Below are 20,383 nucleotides of genomic sequence, written 5' to 3'. Positions count from 1 at the left end.
CAATTTTATTTATATAGATGGGGAAAAAATCAGCGCTTCTGGAACAAATCGACCTAACAGCTCTCTCCCATACTAAATGAGGTTAATATCTTCCAAAGATTTCGTGTCTTCAAAAAATTGGAAGGATGCATAAGGAGTAAGAATAACTAAAAATTTCACGATTCTAAGCAATGTACAGACAAATCTACAATTTTATTTATATAGATGGGGGAAAAAAATGCTTATGGGCGCTTCTGGAACAAATCGACCTAACAACTCTCTCCCATACTAAATGAGGTTAATATCTTCCAAAGATTTCGTGTCTTCAAAAAATTGGAATTGAGATTAGTTCATAGGCTTTTTTGCTCCCGAAGCTGCGATATATTCTTATGGTAATATTATTACACAAACCTAAATACCTAACATAGGGCCCGATTCCACTTTGACGAGTTTAAATAAAATTTATTTAATGTAAACAATGTTTCATTTAGCATCGACAGTCAAATACGAGTGCTTTTTATTTCAACGAACCAAAATTGAAATCGGGCCTAACCTAAACTTTAACAAAAAAGTTTTGTACAGAAGTCAGTGAGTTTTTAGAGGAAGAAATTTTAGTCGAATGATATAGATGATGAATTTTGTTCTGTACAGGTGCAAAATGTGTTCCCTTTGCAGTATGTATTACTGAATACATAAGTCAATGTATACGTAGACAGATTTCTGTATGTGCACATCTCTCCAGAAGAGATTTGAGCTTCACAGAATTATCAAGTCTTCCATAACTACATATTTAATTCAGGGGATTTGATCTTTTAACAAAAACTGCTTTAGGGTAACACGTGCACACATCGGGCCTAACCTAAACTTTAACAAAAAAGTTTTGTACAGAAGTCAGTGAGTTTTTAGAGGAAGAAATTTTAGTCGAATGATATAGAATATAGATGATGAATTTTGTTCTGTACAGGTGCAAAATGTATTCCCTTTGCAATATGTATTACTAAATACATAAGTCAATGTATACGTAGACAGATTTCTGTATGTGCACATCTCTCCAGAAGAGATTTGATCTTCACAGAATTATCAAGTCCATAACTACCTACATATTTAATTCAAGGGATTTGATCTTTTAACTAAAACTGCTTTAGGGTAACACGTGCACACAACCTGGATTTTCCGAGCATCTTCTTTACCCGCACAGAACATTACATTCACTCATTCGTCTAAAATTTCTTCAACCAATTTCAGAATTTCCGCTTCTTCTTCTCCCCTTTCTCTGATCCCCCCTTACCTGACGTGCTCGACACGTTGCTGGCAACACTGTTCGGCCTCTCATAAGTCGAGCTGGCAACACTGTTTGGTCTGGAAGTCAAATTGTTCGGTGATGGAGGCGGGAGGGAATTCGCTCCTAGGGAATTAGCTTCTCCTGGTGTCTTTCTCTGTTGTTCTCTTGTAGGTAAGTAAGTTCTTGTGACCTGAACTTGATTATTTTTTTGGAGGCACAGATCATCATTGATCAGGAGTTTTTAGAACGTCCTTCCTTTATTATTACAATAGTAATAAAAAAAGGTATAGTGGACAGGCTATTGTATTTGCTTCGGTGTCGTCTGTCTGTCACTCTGTCCCCATAGAAGGACTTATCCAAACCTGGTTGACCTACATAATTATATATCAAATTAAAGGTCTTTTACCAGGAACACGAAAGTGGTTGTGCAAATTTTGTCCAGAGAACCATAAAGCCAAAAAAACTGGTTTTTGGGGGATTTTTTTTTTCACATTTTCTCACAAAAATGAGGTCTGATCTAGAAATTTGTCGCGACAACCTAGATGAACTCAAAGCGAGAAAGTTTTAGATAACACTTCAGTCATTATTTTAAGACTGGTTTTGGCAATTTATCGCGACGACCTATGAACTCAAAGCGAGAAAGTTTTAGATAACACTTCAGTCGTTAATTTAAGACCGGTTTTAGCGGCGCGACGACCTATGAACTCAAAGCGAGAAAGTTTTAGATAACACTTCAGTCGATCATTTAAGACCGGTTTTAGCGTAGATCTTCGCGACGACCTATGAACTCAAAGCGAGAAAGTTTTAGATAACACTTCAGTCGATCATTTAAGACCGGTTTTAGCGTCCTCTCGAAATTTGTCGCGACGACCTATGAACTCAAAGCGAGAAAGTTTTAGATAACACTTCAGTCCTATTTTAAGACCGGTTTTAGCGTCACCTATGTTAAGCTACGCCGAGCAAGGCCAATAAATGGATGGGTGACTTAAACCTTATATTGGGAATAAAGGGAGAACGGGATCTAGTCTTGATTTTAAATCATTACATGAAAGTAAAATCGAAAAATCAAATCGAGAATAATAATAAACTGAATATTAAACAAATTAGGTAGGTACATAGGTACTGATTTTCTTTAACCGCGATCGAATAAACTAAAGGCTAAAAAATTCCCGGAGGGACGGACCCAGCTTGTTACTGTTGTAATAATAAAGGAAGGACGGACCTTCAAATGCATTGAAAACAGCCCAGTGTATAGTAGAGATCAATGACTTTACATCTGACTCCCAATGGCCTCAATAGAATGATAAGTAATCAATATTATTGTTGTCCAAGGGCAGTGTTTGATAGAGGTATGTAACAAGGGCAGTGTTTGATAGATGTACCTACCAAGGGCAGCTGTGTTTGATCAAAATTAACTTATGAGATGCAAGTACATAATGCATTTCCTATTATATCACCTACCTAGGTACCTAAAGGTGTGTCCAAACATAGTTGACCGGCCGTCGATCGACGAGATGAATCTATGTTGTCGAGGCAGTGTGGACGTGTCAGTCGACATCGATCGACTATGTGTGGACACACCTTATTACTTGCGTACGGATGTTTTAAATGCATTCCAGAAACCACAAGGTAAGTACCTATACAATACCACTCAACGGCAACGTTGAGCGTGGTTAGTATCCGGATGTATTGTGTGACCATCCTGGTAATCGCATAGTGCTGGCTCTTCTCGGACCCACCCCACAACTGAAAATCCTTGTCAATAAAAATAATTAAAATTAAATAAATACTTGATAAAATAAATAATATCTTTAATTGATGGATATTAGATAGATATGTACATACAGACATGATAAATATATATACTATTTTATAAACATGTATTTACATAGGTATGGTTACAGAAATGGAAATCTAACTATTACATATTTACAGTATAGGCACCTACCTGTTCAAAGGAAGGTAGGTAGGTATATCTGCTTACTAAAACTTATCTACATAACTTCAAATGCATTGAAAACAGCCCAGTGTATAGTAGAGATCAATGACTTTACATCTGACTCCCAATGGCCTCAATAGAATGATAAGTAGGTAATCAATATTATTGTTGCCCAAGGGCAGTGTTTGATAGAGGTATGTAACAAGGGCAGTGTTTGATAGAGGTATGTACCAAGGGCAGCTGTGTTTGATCAAAATTAACTTATGAGATGCAATTAGGTACATAATGCATTTCCTATTATATCACCTACCTAGGTAGCTAAAGGTGTGTCCAAACATAGTTGACCGGCCGTCGATCGACGAGATGAATCTATGTTGTCGAGGCAGTGTGGACGTGTCAGTCGACATCGATCGCCCATGTGTGGACACACCTTATTACTTGCGTACGGATGTTTTAAATGCATTCCAGAAACCACAAGGTAGGTACCTATACCTTAAACAAGACCAGCAAAAGAAGATCCCATTTCCAACATACAAAGTAAAAATCGATTCCCGAAGTCATAACAGAAAAGTTCCGGGACCAAGAAAGAAGAGCGGGGAGGTTTTTAGCGGGTTGAGCGGCCAGGAATGGTGCCACAGAAGGGCGAAACACCATACCCTGAGCCGTGACTCCAGCATACCCTCCACATCATGCTGGAGAAGTCATAAAGATTTTTCCTCCTCATAAAAAAAAACCTATACAATTCCACTCAACGGCAACGTTGAGCGTGGTTAGTACCTATCCGGATGTACCTATTGTGTGACCATCCTGGCAATCGCATAGTGCTGGCTTTTCTCGGACCCACCCCACAACTGAAATCCTTGTCAATAAAAATAATTAAAATTAAATACATACTTGATAAAATAAATAATATCTTTAATTGATGGATATTAGATAGATATGAACATACAGACATGATAAATATACTATTTTATAAACATGTATTTACATAGGTATAGTTACAGAAATGGAAATCTAACTAGGTATTATTTACAGTATAGGCACCTACCTACCTGTTCATAGGAAGGTAGGTAGGTATATCTGCTTACTAAAACTTATCTACATAATATGTATGTAGGTTACCTACTATGAAAATAACTAATAATCGCTCATATTGAGGCAAGGGGTGGTTCAATAAGAATACTGTTCACAGCAGAATGACTAGGCTGTAGCAGGGCAAAAATAATACTCTGAGATATTTCTTTGGTTGTCAGCACAGGAACAGCCTTACTAATATCATATTTGTCAACCACATCTCTGTCTGTTGAATGTGATAGGAGTTCAGTTTTGACATCTCCAGCCTGGATACAGGTTACTTTGATATTCCTATCCGATACCTCTTGTCTTAGTGCACCCGATATTCCCTCTATGAAATATTTAGTTCCAGTGTAGACGGCTAGACCAGCAAATGGTCTGACACCTGCATTAGAACTTATGTTTAGAATGTGACCAGGTCGACGTGAATGAAGCATTGAAGGTAAAATATTCCCTATGCAGTGGAGGACGCCTTTGATATTAACGTTAATCATAGCATTCCATTCCTCTAATTTGTATTTCTCCATCAAAGTAAAATACATCACCCCTGCATTATTTACCAAGATATCAATATGCCCCAACTCAGCAAGGACTTCACGAACAACTTTCTTGACATCATTTTCAATCGTAACGTCTAATTTCTTAACAATGATAGAACCAGGTGCATTCTGCAAGCTTGTCTTTAAATTTTCCAATCGATCTATTCTTCTCGCAACGGCTACAACTTTAGCTCCTAACGTAACTAAATCTTTAACTAATTGTTCACCTATGCCTGAGGAGCTACCTGTTACAAAAATGACTTTGTTTGCCAGTGTGTTTCCAAAGACAATATTGACAGTTCCTGCATTGGATATTGAAATTCCTTGCTTGTTAGTATCAGTATATTCGGTGCTATTATTATTTTCCAGCGGCACGTTTGGTAACAGGTTGGAATTCCTCAGATTGTCCAGAAATTGTCTCACTGTATGATCATTTGTCTCCGGATAAGTCTCATCACATGACTTCAAAAGAGCTAAAGTGTTTCTCTGGCAGTACGAATTATTTACTGTTAAATATTCCTTTCCTTTGTTCCTCAATATCTGAATTAAAGGTTCTGATAGTTCTCTTTTATTCAGTTTATGAAACCATTTCTCATAAGGCACGGTTTTTATGTTGTATCCGTATGTATTTAATACCGATACTAATGTTTTGATATGAATAGGATTAGTGTTGATGAAATTATAGATTTTATTTGCATTGTTTACGTTAGTAGTAAGTTGAACCAATGATTTGGTCAAGAAATCGACAGGAGTAAATTCTAAGTACCAATCTATGTCTGGAGCATACCCAAGTCTTGTGATGGCTTTCAAGATGTACAGGTTCAAATCAACAAGGTTCCAGTTTTTGAACTCTAATGATCCTCCAATATTACCACATCTTACAATTGATACAGGCAGTCCCATTTGTCCAGCATTCAGTACTAAATATTCAGATACAATTTTTGATTGACCGTACCCACTTGTTGTGGTCATAAAGTCATCAAAGTCCGCAACTGTGTAATCCTCTTGGAAATTTTCACTTGTTGAGGGATAAATAGAATCTGTACTCACGTAATGAAAACTCTTGATTTTATTTAAAAATGAAAATTCGATTAAATTTTTGGTTGCTAACACATTGGACTTGTAAAGTGCGTTATAAGGTAGGATTAGATTTACAAAAGCAGCAGCATGAATGATCATATCTATTTCATAGGATAGGCTAACGTATTCATCTTGATTCTTCAGACCCAACATTTCTAAACTGAGATCACTTTTCACTAAAATCAGACGGTCTGTGTAGTTATTCAAGTCTAATGACATGTGGTATTTTAGCATAATGTCTTCTAATCTCTGTAGTAGAGTTTTGTTAGGTGTTTCTCGCACGGGGCAGAATAAAGTACATTTAGTGTCTACTAGGAATTTTTGTAACAAATGAATTCCTAAATAACCAGTGACTCCAGTAAGGAGTACGTTGCCATATTTTAGCTTATTGCTATTTAGTTGTACTGATTTCCAGAAGCACTGAACACGAACGTTCAAATTTTCGTCCAAACTCTTGTAAGAGTTGACATCGATTTCATGTATTAAATCAAGCTTAAGTGTCTCATTTGATTTATTTTCTAATAAAGCGGCCATCTCTTGAACAGTTGGGTGAGCGAATAAATCTTTTATGGATAAATTGAGAGATAACTCCTCATTCATTTTGCTGATACATAATGCAGCTGTAAGGGAGTGACCACCTATTTCAAAAAAGTTTTCATCTTTATCTAAGGTGTAAAGATTCAAAATTTTGCACCAAATTTTTGCGATATTCTTCTGCGATTGGAACATGCTTTCATCTAATTCGATTTGAGCGATTGAATCCAGTTTCGGTAGTTCTTCTTTGTTTAATTTTCCAGAGGATTTCAAAATACTAAGGTGTAAAGATTCAAAATTTTGCACCAAATTTTTGCGATATTCTTCTGCGATTGGAACATGCTTTCATCTAATTCGATTTGAGCAATTGAATCCAGTTTCGGTAGTTCTTCTTTGTTTAATTTTCCAGAGGATTTCAAAATGGGAAATCAACATTGTGGAATTTCTCATTTTCTGAGATCATTTTTGACAAGAAATCATTTTCAAGTTTAACTTTTGGTACAGATGTCCTCTCCAAGCGATCCATGTATTCTCCTTTAGTGATGACAATACTAGGCTTGGCATCATCCAAAACAGATTCTAACAATGCTGGAGGATAGCTTGTTTCCAAAGGTAAATATCCCCCACCTGCCTTGTGAATAGCAATGTAACTGATAGTCCACTCCAGACATCTCTCCATCAGAACTCCAACTGTAGAACCAACTATACAGCCTTGGTTAATAAGATACGTTCCAACAATGTCTGTCCATTCATCCAGTTGTTTGAAAGTGATGCTTCTTCCATCGTGATCCACTACAGCAATCTTGTCAGGGGTTCTCTTAGCTTGATTCCTGAACATATAGTGTAGAGCACCTTCAGCATCATAGTCTGATAAGTTTACAGAATCCATGATTATTTAACAAATTCACTTATTTAACTCTTTTAGTCACTAAATTTTGAATCACGAGTCACTGCACTGTCTAGCTGATTTTGGAGTAAAAATAAACATTTATTAAAAGTACATACAACCACCGAACTTGAACAATAGAAAACAAAATGAACTACACGTCCGGTCTAGGAAAAAATCGTATGATTCGGGGAGATCATCTCACTTTTAAACAAATAAAATAAGTAGGTTGGTATATCTGATTAGAATGATAAGATGAGAGAGAAAGACAGGACCAAGGTACGATTGAAATTAAATTAATGAAAATAGTAAAAACTTATCTGAGATTAGGTGCATGAGAATTTTGCCTTTTACTACTATTGCACTATTTCCTAAGCATACGTAGGTACAACGCGATATTCTATGAAAAGCAGAGAGTGCCGAAAAACCTCAAAACTCACGTTTTGTGTGATGAATATAGGTCGGGAGTTGCGTTGGTCACTAATGAATTCCTGACGTTTGCGCCTCTTCCCTCCCAAATGGAGAACTTTACTAACATCTAGAGCCCTTCTCAAAATTAGGTCTACCAATCACTGAATCACTCAGGGAAATTAGAGTTAACTTTCTAATCAAGTTTCAAGCTAAGCTTTTTAACGTCACTGTGATGGGGGTTTTACTCTCCATTGAGCGGCAACCTCACCCAGCCTGAGGTGAGGCGTGGTGGATCATAGATCACTTCATCTGATATAACGTACATAGGTATACCTTGTGTTAGAGGTCTTAACATTTCCCATACGAAGAACACATTGCAAGCTTCTCTATCATCCTCATCATAAGGATATGCCCTATGTCTCCACTTGTATGCATGGACAGCACCTCTATGAGGACATACTATTCCCTTGGGTTTACCTGTTGTCCCTGAGGAATATACAATGTACGCGATATCATCCAATCCAACCTGAGGGAAATCAACATTGTGTAATTTCTCATTTTCTGAGATCATTTTTGACAAGAAATCATTTTCAAGTTTAACTTTTGGTACAGATGTCCTCTCCAAGCGATCCATGTATTCTCCTTTAGTGATGACAATACTAGGCTTGGCATCATCCAAAACAGATTCTAACAATGCTGGAGGATAGCTTGTTTCCAAAGGTAAATATCCCCCACCTGCCTTGTGAATAGCAATGTAACTGATAGTCCACTCCAGACATCTCTCCATCAGAACTCCAACTGTAGAACCAACTATACAGCCTTGGTTAATAAGATACGTTCCAACAATGTCTGTCCATTCATCCAGTTGTTTGAAAGTGATGCTTCTTCCATCGTGATCCACTACAGCAATCTTGTCAGGGGTTCTCTTAGCTTGATTCCTGAACATATAGTGTAGAGCACCTTCAGCATCATAGTCTGATAAGTTTACAGAATCCATGATTATTTAACAAATTCACTTATTTAACTCTTTTAGTCACTAAATTTTGAATCACGAGTCACTGCACTGTCTAGCTGATTTTGGAGTAAAAATAAACATTTATTAAAAGTACATACAACCACCGAACTTGAACAATAGAAAACAAAATGAACTACACGTCCGGTCTAGGAAAAAATCGTATGATTCGGGGAGATCATCTCACTTTTAAACAAATAAAATAAGTAGGTAGGTATATCTGATTAGAATGATAAGATGAGAGAGAAAGACAGGACCAAGGTACGATTGAAATTAAATTAATGAAAATAGTAAAAACTTATCTGAGATTAGGTGCATGAGAATTTTGCCTTTTACTACTATTGCACTATTTCCTAAGCATACGTAGGTACAACGCGATATTCTATGAAAAGCAGAGAGTGCCGAAAAACCTCAAAACTCACGTTTTGTGTGAATATAGGCCTGGAGTTGCGTTGGTCACTAATGAATTCCTGACGTTTTTGCGCCTCTTTCCTCCCAAATGGAGAACTTTACTAACATCTAGAGCCCTTCTCAAAATTAGGTCTACCAATCACTCAGGGAAATTAGGGTTAACTTTCTTATCAAGTTTCAAGCTAAGCTTTTTAACGTCACTGATGTGATGGGGGTGTTACTCTCCATTGAGCGGCAACCTCACCCACCCTGAGTAGGGCCGAAAGGCCAGCAGCACTTCCAGATGGTCACTCAACAAAAGATACCAAGCACAACTTAACTTCAGTGATCTCTCGAGAACTGGTGCATGAAATCTGCTATCGCCAGTAAAAATTTTGGTTTGTGGAAGACATATGAGGTGGACCTCGATTGAAAGGCTTCTGATCTGTGATTTATCAAGGCGTGACCAGTATAGCGTGAGGCAAAAGTGGTGTGATGTGGGCTTATCTGTGACATCACCGATCACACGATGAGTTCTAATCCCATTCAATAGTGTTCAATGTACTTAGCTGTACCAAAGTACAATAGTACAGACATTATAGTGATTATAAGAGCATAATAGTACAAAACGAACTAGGTATAGGTATAAGTACATGATTACTGGTCTAGCTCAGGTATAAATTAGGTAGGTACATAGGTATTCTTTAACCACGATCGAATAAACTACGGGCTAAATAATTCCCGGAGGGACGGACCCAGCTTGTTTTTTGTAAAAACTGGTGTTCCACAGCCGGACCCGGAAAGTAAAAGTATTCATTACAGCGAAAAATGGAAAATTAAACACAGTAGGTAACTTATAGCTAATACAAAAATAGAAATCAGAATTTATCGTGGTGATGCCAAAAGATAACCTGTGAATACGATTTTATTTCATAACCAACTATAGGAAGGTAAAAGTGTGGAAATTTGTTGGTACTCACTCCTGTGATGAGCATTAAACACGAATAAATTTTTCGACATACATTGACACAATGGAGTCTTTCAAAGGCCGAGCTATAACTTTGTGGTTACCTTTCAATATTGGTCCTATTTCGAATTTATTCAAAAGGAATACCTAGATGTTTTGTTTTCTCAAAAACCTACAGGGTGTTTGGTGGACACATAACTGAAAACTGGAGATGTCAAAGAGAGCTGAAGATATCTGAAAATTACACTACCACGGCTTCTTTATCAAAGTTCTTAGAAGTGTAAAAAAAAAAAGTAAAAACAATGGTCTACCATCAAATGATTCAAATGTGACGGTAGCGCTGTGTCCACACAGAATCAATGGCCGTTGATCGACGAGCTGAATCTACACATGGGTATTTATGTTGTCGATCCCACGATGAGTTCTAATCCCATTCAATAGTGTTCAATGTACTTAGCTGTACCAAAGTACAATAGTACAGACATTATAGTGATTATAAGACCATAATGGTACAAAACGAACTAGGTATAGGTAAGTACATTCGTAGAAGCTCAACCCGTCCTTTGGGGCTGGCTAGCCCCTACACCTAAGCCTCAGTTTGGGCTTTTTGTGTGTGAAAGTAGGTAAGTACATGATTACTGGTCTAGCTCAGGTAGAACTATTGTACCTGCCTTGTAAGCGCTAGGTCGTGGGTTCGACTAACGCCCGGCGTAAATTTTATCCTGAACAGAAACGGAACGTTTCTCCTAAACTTTCCTCCTTTCGATTTCTGGACGATAAGACCTCCGTTGTTACAGTTGCCTCTATCAAAGCAGAAGGAACTACATAATTATAACAACTGAGGTCTTTATCGTCCCGAAATGGAAGAGAGGAGGGAAGTTTTGGAAAACTCATATCTTTCTTTAATGAAACTATAGTGTCAGACTCTCTAAGCGCTCTTAAGATAAGAGAAAAACCTGTGCCAATGATCCCACTTGAAAATTGTAATAAAAAAAATAATAATAATAAAGAACAATGTAAAGATAAGAGAAAAACCTGTGCCAATGATCCCACTTGAAAATTGTAATAATAATATGTAATAATAAACAAGGAAAAATTGACGATCGAAATTCGAAATGCGCTTACCTCGGAAGTTAAAAGTACTTTTTGAACTATAAAAGTATAAACAATAGGAAGTGGTGGCTACACTGCACCGGTCTAGTCGGAATATGTGAATAATTTCTTGGTTTAATTAGGTAGGTATCTAGTTATAAATACATACACTATGTTCTGTCAACCATTCGGATAAACCCTCTTTAACCATTCTCGCGGATGGAACTTGGTTCCGTCGTACATCTCAAAGTAAAGGTGAAGATCTGGGTTCGAAGTCTGAAATTGGAAAAGAAAATAGTCGAGGTAATTTTGAGGTACAAAACCTGCAACAGTTTACCAGTGGGATAACGCCTTAGGGCGCACTTATACCTGCTTTCAGTGCTTTCCCTGTTCGTGAGATGGTCTTTCATTGGGAATTGAATATTAGATAAATGCTTTTGTTGCCTACGTATCAACCTCAGTGTTGTGGTTAGCACGGTTAACTTCGTATCTGGAGGTTGGTGATTCGAGTGCAAATCAAGTCATACACATTATGACAATCAATCATTGTTGCTAGAGGTACCTACACACAATTTGAATAAAGAACAATGTAAAGATAAGAGAAAAACCTGTGCCAATGATCCCCCTTGAAAATTGTAATAATAATAATAATAATAATAATAATAATAAAAATAATAGATAATAATAATAATAATAAACAAGGAAAAATTGACGATCGAAATTCGAAATGCGCTTACCTCGGAAGTTCATTCCACCTACACACCTAAAAAAAGTACTTTTTGAACTATAAAATAGGAGGAAGTGGTGGCTACACTGCACCGGTCTAGTCGGAATATGTGAATAATTTCTTGGTTTGATTAGGTAGGTAGGTAGGTATCTAGTTATAAATACATATACTATCTTCTGTCAACCATTCGGATAAACCCTCTTTAACCATTCTCGCGGATAGAACTTGGTTCCGTCGTACATCTCAAAGTAAAGGTGAAGATCTGGGTTCGAAGTCTGAAATCGGAAAAGAAAATAGTTGAGGTAATTTTGAGGTACAAAACCTGCAACAGTTTACCAGTGGGATAACACCTTAGGGCGCACTTATACCTGCTTTCAGTGCTTTCCCTGTTCGTGAGATGGTCTTTCATTGGGAATTGGATATTAGATAAATGCTTTTGTTGCCTACGTATCAACCTCAGTGTAGTGGTTAGCACGGTTAACTTCGTATCTGGAGGTTGGTGATTCGAGTGCAAATCAAGTCATACACATTATGACAATCAATCAGTGTTGCTAGAGGTACCTACACACAATTTAAAAAGACTGTTTTTGTGACGTTATGGCACATGCTGGCCTACTACGTCTACTAACCATGTATCCAGTGACTTTTCTCACGTCTTGCTGGAAGAATTGTGCGGACAGGGCATCTTCATCAGTTACTTCCTCATCTGCTGGTATATCCAGGAGCACGGTATACATGTACACAAGGACAAAGTCTTCCTCACTCTCCTAAACACCAAGAGAAACGGTTGAAATTTAAATTAAAAAAAAAAAAAAAAAAAAAAAAAAAAAAATCTAATGAAAAAATAATGTACGTTGTTGTGCTTTATTTGTTGGCGTGGTTGGTATCCATTGGCCGCTGATGGGTGAATATTGACCATCTGAGTGAATGGCTAAAGAGATATTAGGTATCTTCAGAATGGCAATGGCATTCTGCTGATGGCTTTTCCTGGCCACACTCAGTCTAGGTGAAGTTAATGTGAGGAGGGACTAAAAGATACCTACCTAATAGCTTTTCGCCGAATAGAGGGTACAACTCCTGTCACTGAAAACCTCAACAGTTACAGGAGCCTTGAGTGGGGCTAAACCCCTCTGAACAGTACCTAGAAACCTAGAATACTAGGATAATGTTGGAGATGAAACCCCACGATCTACGACTCTGGTACAGATGTTTTCCCCCAACTGATACCAAATACCAGGTTATACAAATGGTTCATTGAGAGGTAGGTAGTTTGCACCTTCCACATTAAAACATCATAAAACAGCTGCGAAAATAATAAATATTGTTAGGTATTGGATACCTACCTAAACTCCTACCAAATACCTATAGGTAGGTACCTATCATAGGTAGAGGTAGATAATTACTGATTACCTAGATATAGGTACATTGATTAAATGTGAAAGCAAACTCCATGGCCAAGTGGACATTGGGCAACACAAAAGGCTGGCACTCTGGAGGTCCCGCGGGTTCGATTCATGGCGGAGTCGAAGCTTTTTCGTCTCTGTGCTTGAAGTTCGGGGTGTACTCAGCCTCGTGACGACAAGAGACTTCTGAGAACGAAACTTACCTGTTTAGGATAAAATCAGCCCCGGGCGGGAATCGAACCTGTGACCTAGCGCTTACAAGGCAGACGCAAACGCGCTTACAGTTGAATAGAGGGGGGCTATTTTTGAATATTGTGCTGCGCTCTAGTGACTGCTTAAAAAAACAAGACGAATAGTTTGTTCTAACACAGAACAAAATCCAATATAAGTGAAGGAAAATATTTTTTTTTTTCTTAAAATATATTTGAAGTTTAGATTTTACTTTTTTTCCTCTCGGCAACTGGTTTTGGCTAAAACAAAATTTTCCGAGTGGGATGCCCTTCGCACTCAACCTTCGCTATTGATATAGCATGAGGAAATTTGGACCAGTCTACTCCCTGTTTATAGTCCCCTAGCTAGACACTTTCTGTTTATAGTCCCTCAGCCAGACTCATTATTACGATAGTAAATATAAAAGTTATAGTGGACGGGCTACTGTATTATAAATATCTATTCTTTCTATGAAATATTAGTAAGATGAAACACAATCAAATGTTAGGACGGTTTGGCTACCTTACGTGAAACATATTGTTAAATATTTAAATGCCACATGCATTGTGTTCAATGTTATTCAAAGCAAGGACCACACATACAATATAATATATGCATCACACACACTCTATTATGCGACCTATTCTCAATGAAATAGAGATATGTTGTGTTATCCTGCAATTGTCATTTTCAGTACAGTTGGTACCATGCTAGAATGAAATACGGAGATAGTGTTGCGTTTGTCTTTAATATTGGTCCATTTTTGGACGTTTTTAATTCATCTGCACGTGTACTTGCTTAGAAAGGCCAAATTTCATATTATGATGATGGCAGCGAAACGGTCACAGCACGCGCAGTCCCTACCGGTCTCCTATCCAGACTCCAACCTGGCCCACCGTTGCTTAACTTACACTTCTCTCAACGTTCCAATTTCTTCAATAAAGCCACCAGATAATGACATCCAAATAAAAAGTCATTATTTTTCAAAGGTTATTGAGACTATTGAGTATTTCTTTTATTGCACGGATGATCCCTCGATGCTTTCTCCGAAATGGAAAGATTGTGCACATTTCCTGGTGCTTACAAATCTCCTCGCCAGAAGTGCCACAATATTCAGCCCTAGTTCGGCAGGTTAACATGTTTGCTGAAATTGGATTTTCCTACCAAAACTCTGGTGCATGCTGAATAAAACATTAATAATCCCTAGATAATTTCATAGTTATACCTATGTATGTGCTAGCATCCAAAATAGCGTGTATTCGATGTAAGAAGAATTCCTGTGCATCCTCCATTCAGCCCTAGTTCGGCAGGTTAACATGTTTGCTGAAATTGGATTTTCCTACCAAAACTCTGGTGCATGCTGAATAAAACATTAATATATAATCCCTAGATAATTTCATAGTTATATGTGCTAGCATCCAAAATAGCGTGTATTCGATGTAAGAAGAATTCCTGTGCATCCTAGCCACAATATTCAGCCCTAGTTCGGCAGGTTAACATGTTTGCTGAAATTGGATTTTCCTACCAAAACTCTGGTGCATGCTGAATAAAAAATTAATAATCCCTAGATAATTTGATAATTTCATAGTTATGTGCTAGCATCCAAAACAGCGTTTATTCGATGTAAGAAGAATTCCTGTGCATCCTCAAATCAAGACGATGTGATGTTCAGCTAACTTGGTCCTGAATAATTTTGCCGCTAGTGACAGCAGCAATATTATGCCAATCATAAATCCTTCATCGGATTGCAAATTGCAATGGAATATGCAAAGTTCCCCATGAGTGCCTACACACGTCGCGATTTCTTATTGATTAAATCTGTTATTTATTGAACTTTTGTAATTAATGTGTTTGACTTTGGAGTCACTATAATAAAATATTAATAACTCTATTTGAAAACAAGTGCAGGACCCTATACAATCAATAACAGTACCTACAGCTACAGTCCAAGTTAAGAGTAACTTTGGTGATTTTTAGACAAATAGAAAAATGAAATGTTGCCTACTTCTCTGATTGCAACAACATTAGGTACCTATTCGTTCTTGATTCTTTGGTCATAGCTATTGATGAAGTGGAAGCAGGAATTCAAATGATTTTCTGGTCCTTGTCCTTGATGCGAATATAATTATCCAAGTGGAAAGCAAAGCCTCTATGAGAAACGTAATGGGAGGTGTGAGCCCAATAAAATTTATTGAACTTTTGTAATTAATGTGTTTGACTTTGGAGTTATTATAATAAAATATTAATAACTCTATTTGAAAACAAGTGCAGGACCTTATACAATCAATAACAGTACCTACAGCTACAGTCCAAGTTAAGAGTAACTTTGGTGATTTTTAGACAAATAGATAAATGAAATGTTGCCTACTTCTCTGTTTGCAACAACATTACCTATTCGTTCTTGATTCTTTGGTCATAGCTATTGATGAAGAGGAAGCATGAATTCAAATGATTTTCTGGTCCTTGTCCTTGATGCGAATATGATTATCCAAGTGGAAAGCAAAGCCTCTAAGAGAAACGTAATGGGAGGTGTGAGCCCAATAAAGCCCTAGACACAATGGAGTCTTTCAAAGGCCGAGCTATAACTTTGTGGTTACCTTTCAATATTGGTCCTATTTCGAATTTATTCAAAAGGAATAGATGTTTTGTTTTCTCAAAAACCTACAGGGTGTTTGGTGGACACATTACTGAAAACTGGAGATGTCAAAGACAGCTGAAGATATCTGAAAATTACACTACCACGGCTTCTTTATCAAAGTTCTTAGAAGTGTAAAAAAAAAACACTGGTTTACCATCAAATGATTCAAATGTGACGGTAGCGCTGTGTCCACACAGAATCAATGGCCGTCGATCGACGAGCTGAATCTACATGGGTATTTATATTGTCGAGGCAGTGTGGACGGTTTCAGTTATTGATAGTCGGCCGTCGACTATGTGTGGATACAGCTTTAGAAACCTGAGGGAGTAAAGGGGGGGGGGGGGGGGGACCTATGTCCATATAAATATCCAAAAACTTTGTTAAATACCTATATCCCATTGTCATCCAAAATCAAGTTTCAAATCTATCGGCTCATACAGAGTTCTTACACCCAGTCCATATTAATGAAAGAAAGAGTTCTTACACCCAGTCCATGTTAATGAAAGAAAGAGTTCTTACACCCAGTTCATATTAATGAAAGAAATAGGTACGGCTCTCAAGTCGCACTGAAGAGTCAATTCCAAACATCTGATTGGCAAAATTGTCTTCACTCTTACTTAAGTGCGAAAATTTTTGTTCATAAAAATACGGAGATAGTGTTGCGTTTGTCTTTAATATTGGTCCATTTTTGGACGTTTTTAATTCATCTGCACGTGTACTTGCTTAGAAAGACCAAATTTCATATTATGATGATGGCAGCGAAACGGTCACAGCACGTGCTGTCCCTACCGGTCTCCTATCCAGACTCCAACCTGGCCCTCCGTTGCTTAACTTACACTCCTCTCAACGTTCCAAACGATGATAACTCCGCGAAGTCCCTCAGTACTGTGCTCTACAACGTCACCAATATGGTACACCAAACCTTCCGGTCTATCTCTGTGTATGACAACATGTCCCGCTTCATCCCTAGGGCCATGGAGCAGAATCTCACCCAGTGTGACTGAGTCAACGCTGAACAGGGCTGATGGAGAACAAAGATCAAAGGAATTCATTAATGGCCAGGGAAACAATCAGCTTTTAAAATCAGTGTTCAAACTCTTTGATTGAGTAAGCTGATTGGTTGATTAAAAATATCAGCCAATCAGATTGCTTAATCCTTAAGCGGTCCCTAGACGTGCAATATTATTGCGCAAACCGGGTTGCACAATATATTGATGGTTGTACCGTATGAGGGCAAGATTGACGTTTGTACAATATATTGCGCAATGTCACACTCAGACGTTCAACCAGATTGTGCAAACAGTACCCATGACGGGACGACTTGACCGAGTTGAGGGAGGAAGGGAGGAGAGCCAGGCACGGCCAGAGAAATATTGCGCAATGTTCCCCCCAGACGGCACAATCTTTTTCAGTTTGTGCAATATATTTTCAACTTTTTGAAAATCACGCAACATATTGCACAACCTTTCAATCTCGCCCTCAGATGCTCAATTTCGACCAATTTTATTGCACAAACCAGAATATTGCACGTCTAGGGGCCGCTTTAAACTTCAATCGAGTTTTAACTCTGATGTGGCCCAGGCTAGTTGGTTTGGAAGGTAGCCTATCTGCCTTGTAAGCGCCAGGTCGCAGAATCGATTCCAGCTCACGATTTACCGGTATTTTTTAAATCGATTTATCTCGGTATCTAGAAGTCATAGAAGAAAAAGAAAAATTCCGTTGGTCCTCATTTTGCCTGCTCTATGACTTTGAAACATCATCCTAGTAAGCGCAACTGATCTATTACTATTATTTCTTAATTACTATTTTCAGTTGTTTTTCCTCCTCATCGTAACCAATAATTATAATTGTTGAATAATAATAATAATAGTAATTATAGCTCTCATATAACCATCTTCTATCTTTTCAATTATCAAGAAATTCCGCTCATTGATTCAGATGGACTCAGATCTGTTCAAGGTCCTCAGTTTGTCATCACTTATCTTCAAAACTCAAATGGGCAAATAGTAAATTACAGCAGGCAAAGTGATGGAGGGGTTTTTTCGTAAATTACAGCATGTGTAAAATGTTCATCTCTACATTCTCGACACAGTCGCATGACTCACTTCTCACTCAACTGGATGAGTTTTACGAGAAGGTAAAAAAAATCTCTTTGTGGTAAAGCAATGTCAGCTCCCATGGTCTAGTGGTCATTGCACTCGCCTTGCATGCGGGAAACCCAGGTTCTATTTTCAGCATGATTAGGGTGACCATAATTTTTTTGGCCCAAAGCGGGACGCAGTCCTTTTTGGACGAAGGGGGGGGGGTGGTGAGGTACAATCATATTTTATACCCACCTAGTTAAGTGGGTATAAAATATGTTTATATACCCACACTTAACACTTAACTAGGTAAGTATAAACATAAAAAACACAAAGACCTACATTTTATTTTCAAATATTTTGATACATAATATTGTACACTATTGAAATCGTAAAATGGATTTTTTTCTGTTTATATACCCACACTTAACACTTAACTAGGTAAGTATAAACATAAAAAACACAAAGACCTACATTTTATTTTCAAATATTTTGATAAATAATATTGTACAATATTGGAATCGTAAAATAGATTTTTTCTCGAGTTCATTGCTCTCACTGATATTATTAGGTTCGGACCAGCTAAAGCGGGACAATATCGGGACTTTGGGCGAAAGCGGGACATTTTAGCGTCCCCAGAGGATTTCTCGGGACAGCGGGACCAGAGGCTCCAAAGCGGGACTGTCCCGCCGAAAGCGGGACGTATGGTCAGCCTACACATCCACTAAATTATTAAGATTTCCCCAGCCTATACCTCTCCCCAGTATGATGATTGTTACAGTGTAACCAAAAATCGTCGCATCACATAGCCAATGAGGACTGACTATACGAGTAAGGTTTGTCCTGCCAGCTGCCATCTAATCATCAGTAGATACCTATCTATAGAACTTACTATAGGTACTTACAGGGTGTTCAGTTAGTTTATTTGTTCTATCGGAATTTTCTCCAGTAGGTACCCTGACGTGAATTGGTCTGGATTTGTTGGATACTTCTTCAGAGACTTATACAAGGTATAGGATGCATCACATAGCCAATGAGGACTGACTATACGAGTAAGGTTTGTCCTGCCAGCTGCCATCTAATCATCAGTAGATATCTAACTTACTATAGGTACGAGTACCTACAGGGTGTTCAGTTAGTCCTTATCATTCCAAACAAAATCTCACAATAACTCTATAGTGGTTTACTGTAGGAATACCCAGTCAAATGCTTTTAATGTGAACATCCAAAATTTGGACAGAATATCCCACTGTCATCGGCATCACATAGCCAATGAGGACTGACTATACGAGTAAGGTTTGTCCTGCCAGCTGCCATCTAATCATCAGTAGATATCTAACTTACTACCTACAGGGTGTTGAGTTAATCCTTATTATTCCAAACAAAATCTCACAATAACTATAGTGGTTTACTGTAGGAATACCCAGTCAAATGCTTTTATTGTGAGCGTCCAACATTTGGACATAATATCCCACTGTCATCCAAAATCCCACTGTCTAGTTAGATTTGAAAGGTAGCCCAGCCCGTCTGCCTTGTGAGCGCTAGGTCGCAAGTTCAATTCCCACCCGGAGCGGAGCTTCATCCTAAACACATAAGGTTTGTTCTCGGACCGGCTGGCTTTTTCTTATCCTGTCCTCTTTCTCTCACTCATTTCGGGACGATAAGACTTCAGTAGGTATGAGTTTAATTTGTAATGATACTTTATTTATTTGTAATAACAATTTTACAATACATGTTAAATAATCCACAGTTTGATAATTAATAAATAATGACTAAGAATATACCTATCCTTATCATTCCTTTCTTATCATTCCATCCTATCCATATCAAGGATAAGAATATCCTTATCATTCCAAACAAAATCTCACAATAACTCTAGTGGTTTACTGTAGGAATACCCAGTCAAATGCTTTTAATGTGAACATCCAACATTTATTTTGGACACAACATCCCACTGTCATCCAAAAATAAGCAAGTTTATATTAAAAGTACAAAATCAATCTAGCTAGCCTAGTTAGATTTGAAAGGTAGCCCAGCCCGTCTGCCTTGTGAGCGCTAGGTCGCAAGTTCAATTCCCACCCGGAGCGGAGCTTCATCCTAAACACATAAGGTTTGTTCTCGGACCGGCTGGCTTTTTCT

At 37.9% G+C, this 20,383-nt stretch overlaps 1 protein-coding gene and 1 long non-coding RNA gene across 2 annotated transcripts in view; both read right to left on the bottom strand.

Annotated features, from left to right (window-relative positions):
- Positions 1 to 133: 133 nt before the first annotated feature.
- LOC113470705 lies at positions 134 to 1,402 on the bottom strand. Its single transcript, XR_003393666.1, has 2 exons — positions 839 to 1,402; positions 134 to 532 (listed from the first exon to the last, which is right to left on the bottom strand). It is a non-coding gene; the product is annotated as an uncharacterized LOC113470705 (long non-coding RNA).
- Positions 1,403 to 4,091: 2,689 nt separating this feature from the next.
- Positions 4,092 to 20,383, bottom strand: part of LOC103517141 (linear gramicidin synthase subunit D-like) — a 22,932-nt gene continuing 6,640 nt past the window's right edge. Inside the window, exon 3 of the mRNA XM_026829348.1 lies at positions 4,092 to 6,704. Coding sequence (XP_026685149.1) covers positions 4,349 to 6,704 — 2,356 coding nt within the window. The 3' untranslated portion in view covers positions 4,092 to 4,348. The remainder of the gene's footprint in view (positions 6,705 to 20,383) is intronic.

This window comes from Diaphorina citri, unplaced genomic scaffold (genome assembly GCF_000475195.1).
Source record: "Diaphorina citri unplaced genomic scaffold, Diaci psyllid genome assembly version 1.1 scaffold1764, whole genome shotgun sequence".
NCBI lineage: Eukaryota > Metazoa > Arthropoda > Insecta > Hemiptera > Psyllidae > Diaphorina > Diaphorina citri.
The sequence above is the reverse complement of the archived record's forward strand: the minus strand, read 5'-3'. Positions and strand labels throughout refer to the sequence as shown.